The 14123-nt window shown below is 38.6% G+C and overlaps 1 protein-coding gene across 13 annotated transcripts in view; it reads left to right on the top strand.

The window, feature by feature from the left end:
* Nucleotides 1-14123, top strand: part of CARMIL1 (capping protein regulator and myosin 1 linker 1) — a 348526-nt gene that overhangs the window by 312876 nt on the left and 21527 nt on the right. For 9 of the 13 annotated variants that reach the window (XM_017878500.1, XM_017878499.1, XM_017878501.1 and 6 more), the window contains one exon: nucleotides 8977-9104. In XM_017878500.1, the coding sequence (XP_017733989.1) occupies nucleotides 8977-9104 (128 nt within the window). The remainder of the gene's footprint in view (nucleotides 1-8976; nucleotides 9105-14123) is intronic. The other 4 variants (XM_017878505.1, XM_017878504.1, XM_017878502.1 and 1 more) reach the window with 1 other exon arrangement.

Genomic DNA, 14123 nt, shown 5'->3' with positions numbered 1-14123 from the left:
CTTTTCTTTTTTTTTTTTTTTTTTTTTTTGAGACAGGGTCTCACTCTGTGACACAGACTGGAGTGCAGTGGCACAGTCATGCCTCACTGCAGCCTTGAACTCCTGGGCTCAAGCAATAACAATCTTTCCACCTCAGCCTCCTGAGTAGCTGAGACTACTGGTGCACGCCACCATGCTTGGCTAATTATTTAAATAATTTTTTTGTAGAGGTGGACTCTTGATATGTTGCCCAGGCTGATCTGAGAACTCCTAGCCTCAAACTATCCTCTTGCTTGAGCCCGCCGAAGTGCCAGGATTGCAGGCATGATCTACCATGTCAGCCTTTTTTCCTTAAATGTTTGAAAAATAGAAAAGAAAGGAAGGAAGCTGTGGCAGAGTCCTATTTGAGGTGCATACTAGATATTGCAAGGGAGAACAGATATTTCTCATCTATCACTAGGTTTCGTGGCTGAAGCACGTGTAACAAAAGACAGGTCATCAAGAGAAAAGCATAAGAGAATTTATTTTATGTAAGTTTTATGTGACATGGAAACCTTCAGAAATGCAGACTCAAACATTTTTGTATTTTGTATTTTATGCTAAGTTTGATGAAGTGGATAGTTACAGAGAAGTAGTATTAGACAAAGGGGTATGATCTAATGGTAATAAACTGGGGGCACTTAGCAAGGCCTGTTTGTTCAGACTCTTCTCCCTCTCCCCATGTCTTCAGCGACATTTCTTTTTCTCTGGCTATAGGGAGGACATTTCTTTTATCTTCCTGTAGGGAGGGTGCTTCTTGAATGAAACTTTTATGACCTGCCTCAAGGGAGAAAGGCAAGGGGAAGATGAGAATGGCCTTCCTGCTTTTGCTATTTCCTCAAATGCCGAGGCGCCATATTTAGGGGTAACATGTCCCAACCTCATCAATCTGTTCTAGAGAGATTTCACCTTTGTCCATAATGAAGCCAGGACTCACAGGGTTGGCATACTCTAGGCTTTTTTCCCTTAGGGACTGTGTAACACAAAGGTAAGTTCCAAAATAATGTATTACGGCCAGAGGTCTAAATAGATCTGGCTTTTTCTTAGAGTACTGGTGGTATAGATTAGCACACCTATATTTACACCTAAGTATAGATTAGCACATATTTGAGTTCATAGTGAAAATATATTACCTTATGATATCACACTGCTTACAATTTCCAAAGTGCTTTCATGTCTAACAGCCCTGTGAAGCTGCCACACAGGCACCATTATTTAAATTTTTCAGTTAAGAATGAGGATGCTGTGGCTTACTTTTATTACTAGTGTTTAGTAAGAGCAATTATTAACAATTATCGTTGTTTTTCTTCCTATGATTGAGTAAAATCAGTTCATCCAAAGTCTGTCTTAGCTTTTCTAGAGTTTGTCTCTGAATCCTAATGCCTCAAATGAACTTTTCCAGGTGTCAGAATTCTCAACGCCAAGGCTGAGTTAAATGCCAGCATGCCAGTTTCTTCCAGGCCAAACATGTTGTAATGACCGATTTTGTGCCAAAATGTACAAATAGATATTTGTATCAATATGAAGAGTAGATAACCTATTTTTAAAACAAGAAGCTAGGCACAAAAATTTAACCTTAAATCAAACCACAGTCATTTTCAGAACAATGGATATAGATATTTTAGCTATATGTTTTAATTCCACCTCTACCACTCCAAAAACAAAAACAAAGATGTTTTTTAAATAACAAGAGATAGAATGTTTCTTTCTTTTTTCTTTTCTTTCCTTTCTTTTCTTTCTTTCTCTTTTCTCTTTTCTTTTCTTTTCATTTATTTTCTTTCTTTCAGTAGATAAAAGAATTCTTAAACATTACATTATAGCTGCTTAGCCCATAGAGTGTAACCTTCTACTATAGTGGTAAGAGCAGGATGCCAGGCTTAGCCAGTGGGCTCTCCCACTCCCTGACAGTGTATATGTGGACAGAGGCTTGTGGTTTTTTTTTAAAAAAAACCTGAGCCAACTTGTTTCTAAATACCAGCATTGCCTACATCATTGACTTGTCATAAGAAATAAATAGGATAAAAATATGCCATCCTTTACGTAAAAACATTGTTCTTCAAAGCCAGTATTTCCATTTTATTAATGTAGTTATCTTTACAATATAAATCTTATATTTGCTTTTGCCTTTGTACCTATTCTCCCTTTTCTATACTTAAATGGAGGAGGAAGAGAAAAAAAATCCTGGAAACTGATTTAATACCACACTCATTTACCCTCATTAATTCAAAGAGATTCTTACCCATGTTTACTAAGAAACAAATTAACTAACTTTACATAAAATTTTATTCAAAAATTATTTCCTCAGTTGAATTGACTGTCAGAAAGTCTTTGCTTTTGGGAAAAGAGCGTCACATGGGTAATTTAAGAGTGGAAATGCCATTTTCTCAGGTACCAGAATGTTCCAGCTACAGCAGAGAAAAGGGGGAAAATGTGTAGTGTACAGTGAGTCCTCCATATCCACACATTCTGCATTTGAGCATTCAACCAACTCTGGATTGAAAATATTTATTTAAAAGGCAATTAGAAAAACCACAACAATGAAAAAAACTATATAAATTTTAAAATACAGTGTAACAATTATTTACATAGCATTTACATTGTATTAAGTATCATAAGTAATCTAAAGATTATTTAAAGCACACAGGAGGATGTTTGTAGGTTATACACAAATACTATGCCATTTTATAGCAGCGACTTGAGCATCTATGGATTTTTGTGTCCTCAAGGGTCTTGGAACCAATCCCCCTCGGATACTGAAGTTCGGCTCTATTAGGTGGGGTAACACTAGCTACTATATGAGATAAACTTTTACTATGTTAAATCTCTGATATTTTGGAGATTATTTCTTGTTCATATCGTAGTCCATTGTGAGTATTTTCAGCCAGGGGATGCTACAGTTGTCAGGGATCCAGGCTACTTTTACTTTGTGGCTCTACCTTCCTTTTTGGTCCTTCAAGTCATATGCATTCAGCTGGAGGATGACATAAAGCATGAAGGCTCATACCCCTGAGGTTTTATGGGCCAGGTCTGAAAGGATGAGCTTCATATTCATTTGAATCCCACTTTCCAGAACTTGGCCACATGGCCACCTAACTGCAAGTGAGCATTCTAACCATGACACCCACCAGGGATGGAGGCATGCTTATACTCATTCATCCACTGCCAGTTAGCTATTGCTTCTTTCTACTTTTTCCTAACATAACTATAGGTGAAAAAGTATTCCTTTAAGGAAAAATCATTGAAAAATTTGCATAGAGGTGTGGAAAAAAACACTGGGCTGGGATATAATGTTGACTCTACCACTAACTGGAATAATCTCTTAGTGGAAGGAATTTTAAAGATTACTCAATATTCAAGGGAATATGAAGTCCAGGGCAGATAACTGATTTGTCTATGATCATTCTCTGAAATATTATACCATGCAGTGGATTCACTTGGTGTGATATGTCAGTATCAGTCAGTTTGCCGTATACTGGCATAAGGCATAGCCCTACACTAGTCGGCCTAGTGATGAAACAAACCAACTCAAATTAAAATAGACTAACTCCTGGGTAATAGGTTTTCTCATGTATGCATTGAATCATGGTGTCATAAGGCTGAAAAGGATTTTGAAGTCATCTTGTTCAGTCCCTCATCAGGTGCTCAAAAATCCCTACACAGCCGTTGATTGGCCATTCCATCCACAATGACTTCTTTCTCTGAAGCTGCCATTTTCTTAAAGCTCTAATTATTAGCGAATTATTTTTTGTGTTGCTAAAACTCTTAACTATATAGCTTGAAATTAGCCATCTTGTTTCTGTCTTCTGGAGTGGCACATGGTATCCAGTCTCTTCCACTTAGTAGACTTCACAATATTTGTGGGTCAAATCTTAATTCTTCAGCTCTTTCGATGTTCTTCATATGAAATTGTCTAGAATCCATTTACAAGTCTTGTTACTCTGTTCTGAATAAATTGCAGTGTGACACCCAAGACAAAATAGAGCACTTTAATAAGATCTGCCATATCTCTTCTCTCCTTTTATTTATTTATTTTTGAGACAGGGTCTCACTCTGTCACCCAGGCTGGGGAGCAGTGGTGCAATCTCAGTTCACTGCCACCTCCCCCTCTCAGGCCCAAGTGATCCTCCCACCTCAGTCTCCCAAGTAACTGGGATTAGAAGTGCGCACCACCACACGCTGCTAATTTTTGTATTTTTTGTAGAGACAGGGTTTTGCCATGTTGCCCAGGCTGGTCTCAAACTCCTGAGCTCACACGATCCACATGCCTCAGCCTCCCAAAGTACTGGAATTACAGGTGTGAGTCACCACACCCGGCCCATTGATTCTCTCCTTTTAAATAGGACACTTCTATTTATTCAGCCACAGGTTGCATTCACCTTTAAAATGGCTGTATCATCCAGGTGACTGGTAATTGATCTTATTCTCAGCCAAGGCCTATAATCTGTTTTTATACATATATTTCAGACAGAGGAAAAGGGAGTACATGCATCAGGGAATCTGAACTACCCAGAAGTCCTGGTATACTTCCAGTTGCATCTTACTGGCCAGAAATGAACCATATTTCCATCCCCAGCTACAAGAAAATCTAGGAAGATAAATAGCCAGTTGGTCACGTTGATACTCCAGATAAGTCAGGGTTTTGTTATTGAGTCAACGAGAGCGAATAGACACTAAACAGACACAAAGCAGTTTCTGCTGTAATTTATTCAGGTGAGAGCGTTTTCTTCTGTTTTGCTAATTTTGTTTGGGAATGAATGGTAGTTTGATTCTTTTTTTCAGTATTTATTGAGACTGATAATTTTTCTTTTTTAATGTGAAATTTGGGTGAATCTCATTAACATACTTTTTCTAGTGTTATAACATTCTTAATCATGATTTTTTGCTTTGTTTTAATCCACTGCTAGGCTTTGTTTGGTAATATTTTATGAGAATTTTTGCATCTATACGCATAAATGAGAGAGGCTTAACATGTTTATTTTTCTTGTCTAAACCATCCATCTAGTTTGACTTTCAAAGTTATACTATCGTCATAAAATTGGTTGCAAAACTCTTTCTTTTCTCCTATTCTCTGGAACAGTTTACATGTAATAGAGATTGTCTCTTCCTCTCCTGGGATGCCATCTGGGCCCTAAGTGTTGTCTATATGCTTGTGTGCATGTGATACTTGTATGTAGATATGTTACTAGGGATTTTATTTCTTTTGTCATAGATCTGTTCAGGTTACCTAATTCTTCTTAAGATCATTTTGGTAATTTATGTATTTTTAGGATATCTTCCATTTAGTCTAATTGTTCATTTAATTGTTTATAGAATTCCTTTAAGTTTTTAATTTCTTATACCAATAACTTTAATCTCTTATATAGATATGTCCCCTGTTTCATTTTAACATATTTTTAATGCCTTTTCTCTTAATGTTGTCATTATCTCTTTTATTAGTCTTTTTCTAAGAGTCAACTGTTTTATCAATCCTCTCAAGTTCATTAATTTTTTTTTTTTATTATATGCTCTTCATTTTACTTCCTTTGGGTTCCTTATTTCTTGATTGCTTAGCTAATTAATTTTCCATGTTTTTTACATTCTAATATATGCACATAACATTCCGTGATTATTCAGTTCACTAATTAGCACTCCTTGGTATATTTGTTCGAAGAGTTACTAATACACCTAATTGTCCTTACTTCCTGTCCATTCCTCTCCATCCAGCCTTTGAAGACATTGTGAGAGATTTGGCAGCTGCCGCATCAAAATCCAGGTGCACCGCCTACTGTCTTTCCCTGGTGTATTCACTGTAATAATCCTGGCAGAGGGAAAACAGAGGGTGGTCTGAATTGTCTTTAGTCCTCACGATCACCAGCTTGTTTTCTCAGCATTCACGAACTATCCTTTTAGCACTTACACACTGGAGGTGCAAAATCTACCTTCTTTATCAAATATCAACAACAGCGATTCCTGATTTTATTTGCAAAAGCCTTTCTCTGAGTGCAAATGCAGTGGGTTCTGGCCCCAGGCTCACTGCTGAGATTTCTGCTCACTCCCTTTCCAACAGCTGTACTACCCTTTTCAGTCTGAAATGTATTTTCCTTGACAGAGAAGACCAAAAGCAAATGGGATTTTGAGAACTTCTGATAACTGTCCTTTCCTTTGCTTTTGTTAGAAAAGGAGCTGAAACAGCATGTGCATTTGACCTTGAACTCTTTTGCAAACTACATTTCAATTCAGCCTTCAGTTTTTCTACTGCTCTTCATGTAGGCTGATGCCACCTCCTGCTTCCTATTTTAACAGATGCATTTTAAACCATGTCTCATGGAAGATCTCCCAGTGATACTGGACTTCTCTTAACCTGTCTGCTCTCTGTCCCTTTATCTCTAAAATGATAGGGTTGGACTGGAGGATCTGTAGGGGCCAGTCCAGCCCTAAAAGCTGGTCTGTCCTGCAGGAAAGCAGACTGTTTTGTTCAGCTCTGTGCTTCCATTACTGAAACCCATTGATGTACCCCACATCCCCAGAGAACCTTTTGTGCTGGCTGTGACTTCTGTTTCCAAGTGGGAAAAGAAAAATTTTTCCTGAGGGGAGAAATTATGCAAGTAAAACTTAACTTTTTTTTTTTTTCCGAAAATGGAAAGAGGAGTCATTGGGGGAAGCTGGGAGGAAGCCATGTGTTAGGACCGTATGTCCTGGGGTCACATCTTTCTTCATCCATTAATCAGGTGACCAGTGGGGGTCCCACTAACCTTCTGAGTCACTGTTTGATCTGTGACTAACCAAAAAGTAGGATAGTACTGTCTCTTTCAGTTTAAGGGTAGACGTAGGGGTGACATAATAATGTGTAAAACACATGTAAACTATCAAGTACTATATTAACTTAAGGGGCTGTTACTGCTATAGAGATTCTATGCTCCATTCTTTTCCAAAAGGGAAAAATAATATAATACAAGCAAGTTCTGTACTACTTTATCTTTTGTAATCAAAATAAAAGTTATTCAGTGAGCTTTGTTTCTCTGCGTAACGGAATTATAGAACTTTGCGGATTTTCTGCTCTTTTGCAACACGTAGGAAATCCTTGTTCCAATATAAAGCACCATTCAGATGAGAGGTATGATTGTTATTTCATAGGGTTCTTTGTCTATTATCTGTTGTCTCTTCACTTTTCAGCATGTCACAAACATGAACTCAAACACACAGTTCATTTTCATAATGAGAGCTTCCTGATGAACGAAGTGGATGATTGTTCAAGGGTTTTTTTCTTTAAGCAATTTCCATACAGACATAAGCCATGTTCCCCCTAGGCACCTTGAGACTTGCAAATCAAGATTACAGGAAACAGCTTTCCCACCGCTCTATGGCAAGACATCTAGACCAGGTATCCCAACCACATGAAAATTTGTCCTTGTATCCAACAGCATGGGCAAGATGCATGCTCTTTCTCAGTCATCCACAACCTATCTGTGAAATATTAATATACATTGCAGACACAAATCAAGCATCTGACTAAGCTCACTCTGAGTTGTCCTTTCAAAGAGACATGCTAACTTGGTATAGCTTTGTGATAGCTTCTCACCACCAACCTCTCTCATAAGATCAGAGTTTTTGGCTGCCTGCTGGACACCTGCTTCTGGATTTCTCATAATACCTCAAGCACTCAAGAAGATAAGACACAGCTTTTTCCCCAAATATGGTCTTTGTAACATGTTCCCTAGAACCATACCCCCATTTACCTGGCCTAGAAACTTTGACAGTATCTTGGGCAGCTCTTGTCTTTCCGTTCTCACTTCTCCACTTCATTAGTGTCCCTCATCACCTCTAGATTAGATTAAATTACTACAAGAGTCTTTGATTTCAGCTCCTGAACAGGTTTTCCTGCTTATATTCTCTGGTGTCTCCAATTGGTCCTTCATGCTGCCCCAGAATTACTTCCCCAGAATTCAGGTTGGTCCATGCTGCTGCGTTGGTGGCTCCCTATCATCTAAGGAGTAAATTCCTTCTTCTTTAGCATAAGGCTCAAGGCTATTCCTTATGGGTTTTTGTATTATTAGTTGGAAAGTATTCAACTGGATATTATGGAATACTCAATACTCACTCAAAAGTGACTTAAACAATGAGAAATATTTATTTTTTCACCTAACAAAAAATCCAGAGACCTCAGGATCCAGGCCTGGCTTATTCAGCAGCAGAGCATAGGTACCCAGGTGCTTTCCCCTTTCTGCTTTGTTATTGTCAACCAGCCGGCAGCCTTTTATCCTTGGGCCTCCCCATTTGGTGAATGCCAGTGGCCTTCCGCAGCTCAGACATCACATCTCCCTCACATAACTGCGGAAACACACATTCTCTCCTCCTGACAAAACCTGTCCCCATGAGCTCCCTAGCAAATTTCCCCTTGTATCTCGCACACCGGGATTATATCCCACTCACATGCCTATTAATCACAAACAAGAGGAAGGGATTGTAGCTTAAGCAAATCAGTATCCATAATCTGACCCTAGGGCTCTTCTAGCAAGAGAGAAAGTAGGCAGGGGAAAGGGTTAGGGGAAGCCAATGTTAGCATCTGCCATGCTCCATCCTTAGCAGCCAGCCCCACCCACACATTTCAGGCCCCCTGGAGTTATCACCCCTCTCAGAAGTCAGTGCGTATTTCATTTCTCCATGCATTCCCTTTCCCCTTACACACACCTGCAGTGCCATTCTCTGCCTTTAGAAACACTCAACTTGTCATATCTGTTAGGTCCCAGCTTCTGATGCACCAGTCAGCATGAATCCTCCACAAGGCATGGTGTTTATAGTGCATCCCTCACTTTTGTTTCTTCCCGTCTATGTTATGATTGTACATATGGCTTCTATTCCTGTAGATTACGTGGCCCCTATTTTAGTGAGCCTTGTCCCTCCCATAGCCCTTAATCACAGTGTCTTAAATCTAGTAATAAATGTTTGCTAAATCAAAGTGCATATGAATTAACATTATAGCTGTTTGTTTTGCAGGTCTGTGCTGCCAACATAGTCTCCCAAGATGGTGAACAGAATGGTCTCATGGGGAGAGTAGATGAAGGTGTAGATGAATTTTTCACCAAGAAGGTGACCAAAATGGATTCCAAGTGAGTTCAGAGTAATTTCACTAATAATGCTGTTTAATTCATATTTAAATTAGTAACAGTTGCATTTTATATATGGAAATTACTATTCTGACAGCTTGCAAAATATGGTCTCTGGGCCGGCGATACCAGTGTCCACTGGGACCTTGTTAGAAATGCAAACTCTCAAACTCCTACCCCAGACCTAACTGAATCAGAAGCTCTGGACGTTGAGCCCAGCAATGTATATTTTAATAGGCCCTCCAGGTTATGCTGAGGCATGCTCCAGTTTGAGACCTATTGTACGATTGTAAACCAGACCACAAAATGTCCCACCCCAAGATTCTTCCAGGGCTCCATCACTTGGATAGTTCCATTACAGGGGACTGATCATGGCTATGCTGGAATTACTTACTTTGAGCTTCTCCTCTTTCATAATTTGATTTATTGGGTTGGGGGGCTAAGTCACTGCTAAATGGCATGATTTAACAGACAGTGTCAAAATGACAGTAAAATTAGTAAAGAGCCCTCAGAGTGAGCATTTTCTGAAGAGTTTTCTCGTATCTTCTTGCTACTGAGAGTTCCCTTAGAAGATAGTTCAGTGGTACTTTTGTTAACAGTTCTTTAACTTGAAACATTTCAGTCTTTAAGCGTGATTTGTACCAAGTTATTTAATCCTCAACTAAATACAAATCTATCCCAAAATACACTCTTAACATGGATTTGTTTTTATGAAGATTCTTCACATTGAGATACCAAATTCAGGAACAAATGTAAGCCAGATAAGCCAAAGGTGGCAGGCTGGGCACAGGTGGGGAAGCAACTAATCAATTCTAGTAGATGGATGTGCCTTATCTTGCCTCGGCAGGATGGTGAAGTGGCAGTGAGTTAAATTTTTATATCCATAACCATGTAACTTACTGAATCTTACAACCTTTAGGACCCAATTATTTGTCTTCTTTGACACTGGCCTTGAAGCTTAGCATACTATACTTAGCAAAATTTTCTTCTCCTATCTTTCAAGAACCAACCTAAATATCATTTATTCTTTGAAGCTCTTCTGGAACTGCTCCTCCCACCCACCCCTGAATTAATTGCTGTTTCTTCACTGCTGACTTAATACTTTTCTTTCCATCCTTCACACACATCTGTTAAAGCCTACGTAATCCTTTAAGAGTTTGATTTTTAATTTTTTTACAACTTAAGGAATAGATGAATGTGTTTTCAATGTAAAAGATTCAAGAAAAACCAACACAAATATATTGCAAAATGGGAAATTGCTGTTAATGATTTGCTTTCAAGTCTTTTTTCCCAAATAGAATGCTATTCTTAAGGAGCAATACCTGGGCCCTATTTTGTTATAGCTTCAATGTCTAACACAGCCCATAATATACAGTCTCCCCTCAATTAGTGAAGGTTGAACGAATGGAGAAAATCTTGACTTGTCTCCATATAATTTACAGATACCATTGTTTGCTCTTGTCTTTTTAAACTTCTGAAATTTATATTCAGTTAGTGGGGTGGTTTATAAGCATTTGATCTGAACTGTACGTATTGTTAAACCTTCCCCAGTGTGATTTCCTCTCCTGTTAATGCTACTTTCTTCTTTAATAGGCTCTGAATGAAAGTTGGGTAAATTTTGTAAGGTATAAAATATATTTTTTAATAAAGATGGTGCTCAAGGAAGATTCTGTTCCTGTTTCAGTGCACAAATAGAACTAAATACATCAATTTTCATCATCAAATAATATGGTGGAATCTACTAAGTTGTGATTTTAAAATTTTTTATAAATAGTCAGTCCAGTCTTTAAAGGTCAAGGGATAGGTAAAATCATGAAGTAGTATGAAGGAAGTTTGAAAATCAAAGTTATACATGCTCATAAAGTGTCAGATGTTCTACGAAGGCTTAAAAAAAGTTGCTTGTTATTTTCCCACTCCCTATTCCCCAGAGGCAACTAATTTTTATTCCTTTAGCTGTTTCTTCCATTTGTCTTAATAGCATACTTTCTTTTTTCTTTCTATGTTTCATTTTTAGGTAGTGCTATAACCATTAACTTCTTACTTAGATGATGATAATACAGACCAAGTATCACTCATCTGAAATGCTTGTGACCAGAAGTGTTTCATATTTGGGATTCTTTTTTGAATATTTGTATTATACTTACTGGTTTTATATCCCTAATCTGAAATTCAAAATGTTCCAATGAGCATTTCTTTTGAGCATCATGTTGGTGCTGAAAAAGTTTCAAATTTTGGAGCATTTCAAATTATGGATTGCAGATACTCAACCTATATACTCTGTCACCACACACACACACACACACACACACTTAGACACACACTTTTCCTTGCCCCATCTTCTTTATTTAATTTTATCATAATTAGTGTCTTAGTCTGTATTCTGTTGTTATAACAAAATACTTGTGAGTGGGTAATTTATAAAGGAAAGAGGTTTGTTTAGCTCATGGTTCTGGAGGCTGGGAAGTTCAAGTTTGGGTGGCCACACTGGTTGGCTTCTGGTGAGGGCCTCCTGCTGCATAATGGCATGGCAGAGAAGTGAAAGGAGAATTGAGTGTGTGCAAAAAGAAAGGAGGGGTGAAGGAGGCTGACTCACTTCATAACAACCCAGGCTCTCAAGAACGTATCCATTCCCATGAGAACTAATCCAGTCTCAGTAATTGATTTTGATAACCTAATCACCTCTTTAAGGTACCACCTCCCAATACTATCAAAACTCATGTTGACCCCAAGTCTCAACATAAGTTTTGATGGGGTCAAACTACAGCAGTTGGTTAGATCAATATTGAGTGTTTGCTTCATTCTAACCATGTAAATATTAACAACTGTGTTAGATCATATACTGTGATTACATTTTCTTTCTATAGAATTTTTTGTTTTCTTTGGTGTTAATAATTATCCCCTTTTTCGTTTGCTTTGTTTTCTGCATTCCTTTCACTGACTTATCTCCTAAATTTCCAGTAAAGATATGTATTTCCTTTCAATTTGTTCAAGTATTCTCAGTTTTTTTTCTTTTTGGACACACGTCTTACCAGCATCTGACCAGCTCCAGTGTGACCTCTAGGTCCATCCCACTGGTGTCTTCTGGGATCTCCCTTCATCATCTGCTGGGAGATCCCCTTCACCTCCTCTCTGTGTCATTTTTCTGTTTCCATTGGCCCATGTTGGTCTTAGTTTATGCCCCTGTTTTGATGGAGCACCTTCTTGAATTGCTTCCTGAGAAAGAGAAGTTTGGAAAACAAGTTTCTGTAACTGTTGCATATCTTTCATTTGGATTAATAGTGTCACTAGGTATAGAACTGTAGGTTGGTCTTCGTTGTACCTTGGCATTTTGATAGCTTTGCTCCATTATCTTCTAGCTTCCGGTGTTGCTATGAGAATCTGATGTCGACTTGAGTCCTGATGTTTTGTTTCTGACTTGCTTTTGTTTTCCCTCTCCTCTCGAAGCATTTGAGATCTTCTCTGCATTCCCAGTGTACTAAAATTTTTTGATGATATGTGCCCTGAGGTGGATTTTTTATTTTTTAATTTTTTTAAAAAACCAATTTGCCAGGCACTTATAAGCCATTTCAATCTGGAAACTCATGTCCTTTGTTGCTGAATTTTTAAAAATTATTTATTTCATAATTTCTTCCTTTTTTGTCTGTACTTTTTTTCTTAAACTTCTATTATTATTATTATTTGAGATAGCATCTCACTATCACCCAAGCTATAGTGCAGTGGCATGATCATGGCTTACTGCAACTTTGACCTTCCAGGCTCAGGTGATCCTTCTACCTCAGACTCTTGATTAACTGGGACTGCAGGCGTGGACCACCCCTCCCAGCTAATTTTTGTATTTTTTGTAGGGATGAGATTTTGCCATGCTGACCAGGCTGGTCTCGAACTCGCAGGGTCAAGCAGTCTACCCATCTCAGCGTCCCAAAGTGCTGGGATTACAGGCATGAACTACCATGCCCAGGCCATTATTCAGATTTTTTATTTCCTCTATTAATCCACTGATTCCTACCTGTTCTCTCCTATTTTTTTTTTATTCTTTATATTCCTTTTTTTTTTTTTTCTGGAATATTTCCTCAGTTTTGTCTTCCAACCTTGAGTTTTCTACTTCTGCTATCACATTTTGCTATTATTCATGTTGGTGGACACAATATTTTTTTCTCTTCCATGTTGAAAAGGAATGGGGCACCAAAGAGCTTCTTAGAAATTTGTGGGTAGAGCTTGTCGACTGGTGGGCTTCAATGTAGGGTGGTCTTCCTGGACCGTTTTGTTGGAGGAGAGGGTATCCCTGACTCTCAGAATCTTTAGGTCTTTTCTGTTGAGCTTTGGAAACTTCCATCTCCTGCCTTGCAGGTGTAAACCTGCCTGCTTGATTCTGGCATGTAGAGTGAGAAAAGGGGTCCCGGGGGTGTCACTGCTCACTGTGCAGGCTTTCTTGAGCCTGCCTGTTTCGTGATCCTCACTCAGCTCAGCTGCATTTGGTGTCCCCCAGCTCAGCTTCTTTGGTTCATTCTCTCCGGAGAGTGAACTTGGGTGTTGGGATGGGCATCATCGGCTCTGTGGTTTAGGGAGAGGATCTGATGAATTTCTGAACGGGCTTCACAAAGAAGAGAACCTTCCTGTCTTCATTTCCCCTTCACTTCCACTTGCAGAGGTACCTGCATCTCCTCATTCTGGAGCCAGCACAAATCACATGCTTCTGGGTCTCCCTGACTGTTGGCTTAGGTTTCAGCTTTCTCTGATCTATTAAGTCAATTTTCACACATATCTAGTGTATTTTGGCTTCCAAATTTTGTTGTTTTTGCCTTTTCTCCCCTATAGGGCTTATACTTTTATAAATCCTTTGCTATTATTTAATGGAGATTCAGGGGAGCTAAGTGGATATTCAGTCTGCCAGCTTTAAATGAGACAGTTGTCTGTGATACTTCCTACTTAGCTCATTTCGTTGACTGTTTCTCCCTTTCCATTTCCCAAGTTTCAGCATATTGTCCCTCTGAAAACTGTCTCCCAGAACATACTCTCTGCCTT

This window comes from Rhinopithecus bieti, unplaced genomic scaffold, assembly GCF_001698545.2.
Source record: "Rhinopithecus bieti isolate Rb0 unplaced genomic scaffold, ASM169854v2 scaffold_11110, whole genome shotgun sequence".
In the NCBI taxonomy this organism is placed as follows: Eukaryota; Metazoa; Chordata; class Mammalia; order Primates; family Cercopithecidae; genus Rhinopithecus; species Rhinopithecus bieti.
Note: the sequence above shows the minus strand (reverse complement) of the source record. Positions and strands in the feature narration are given on the sequence as shown.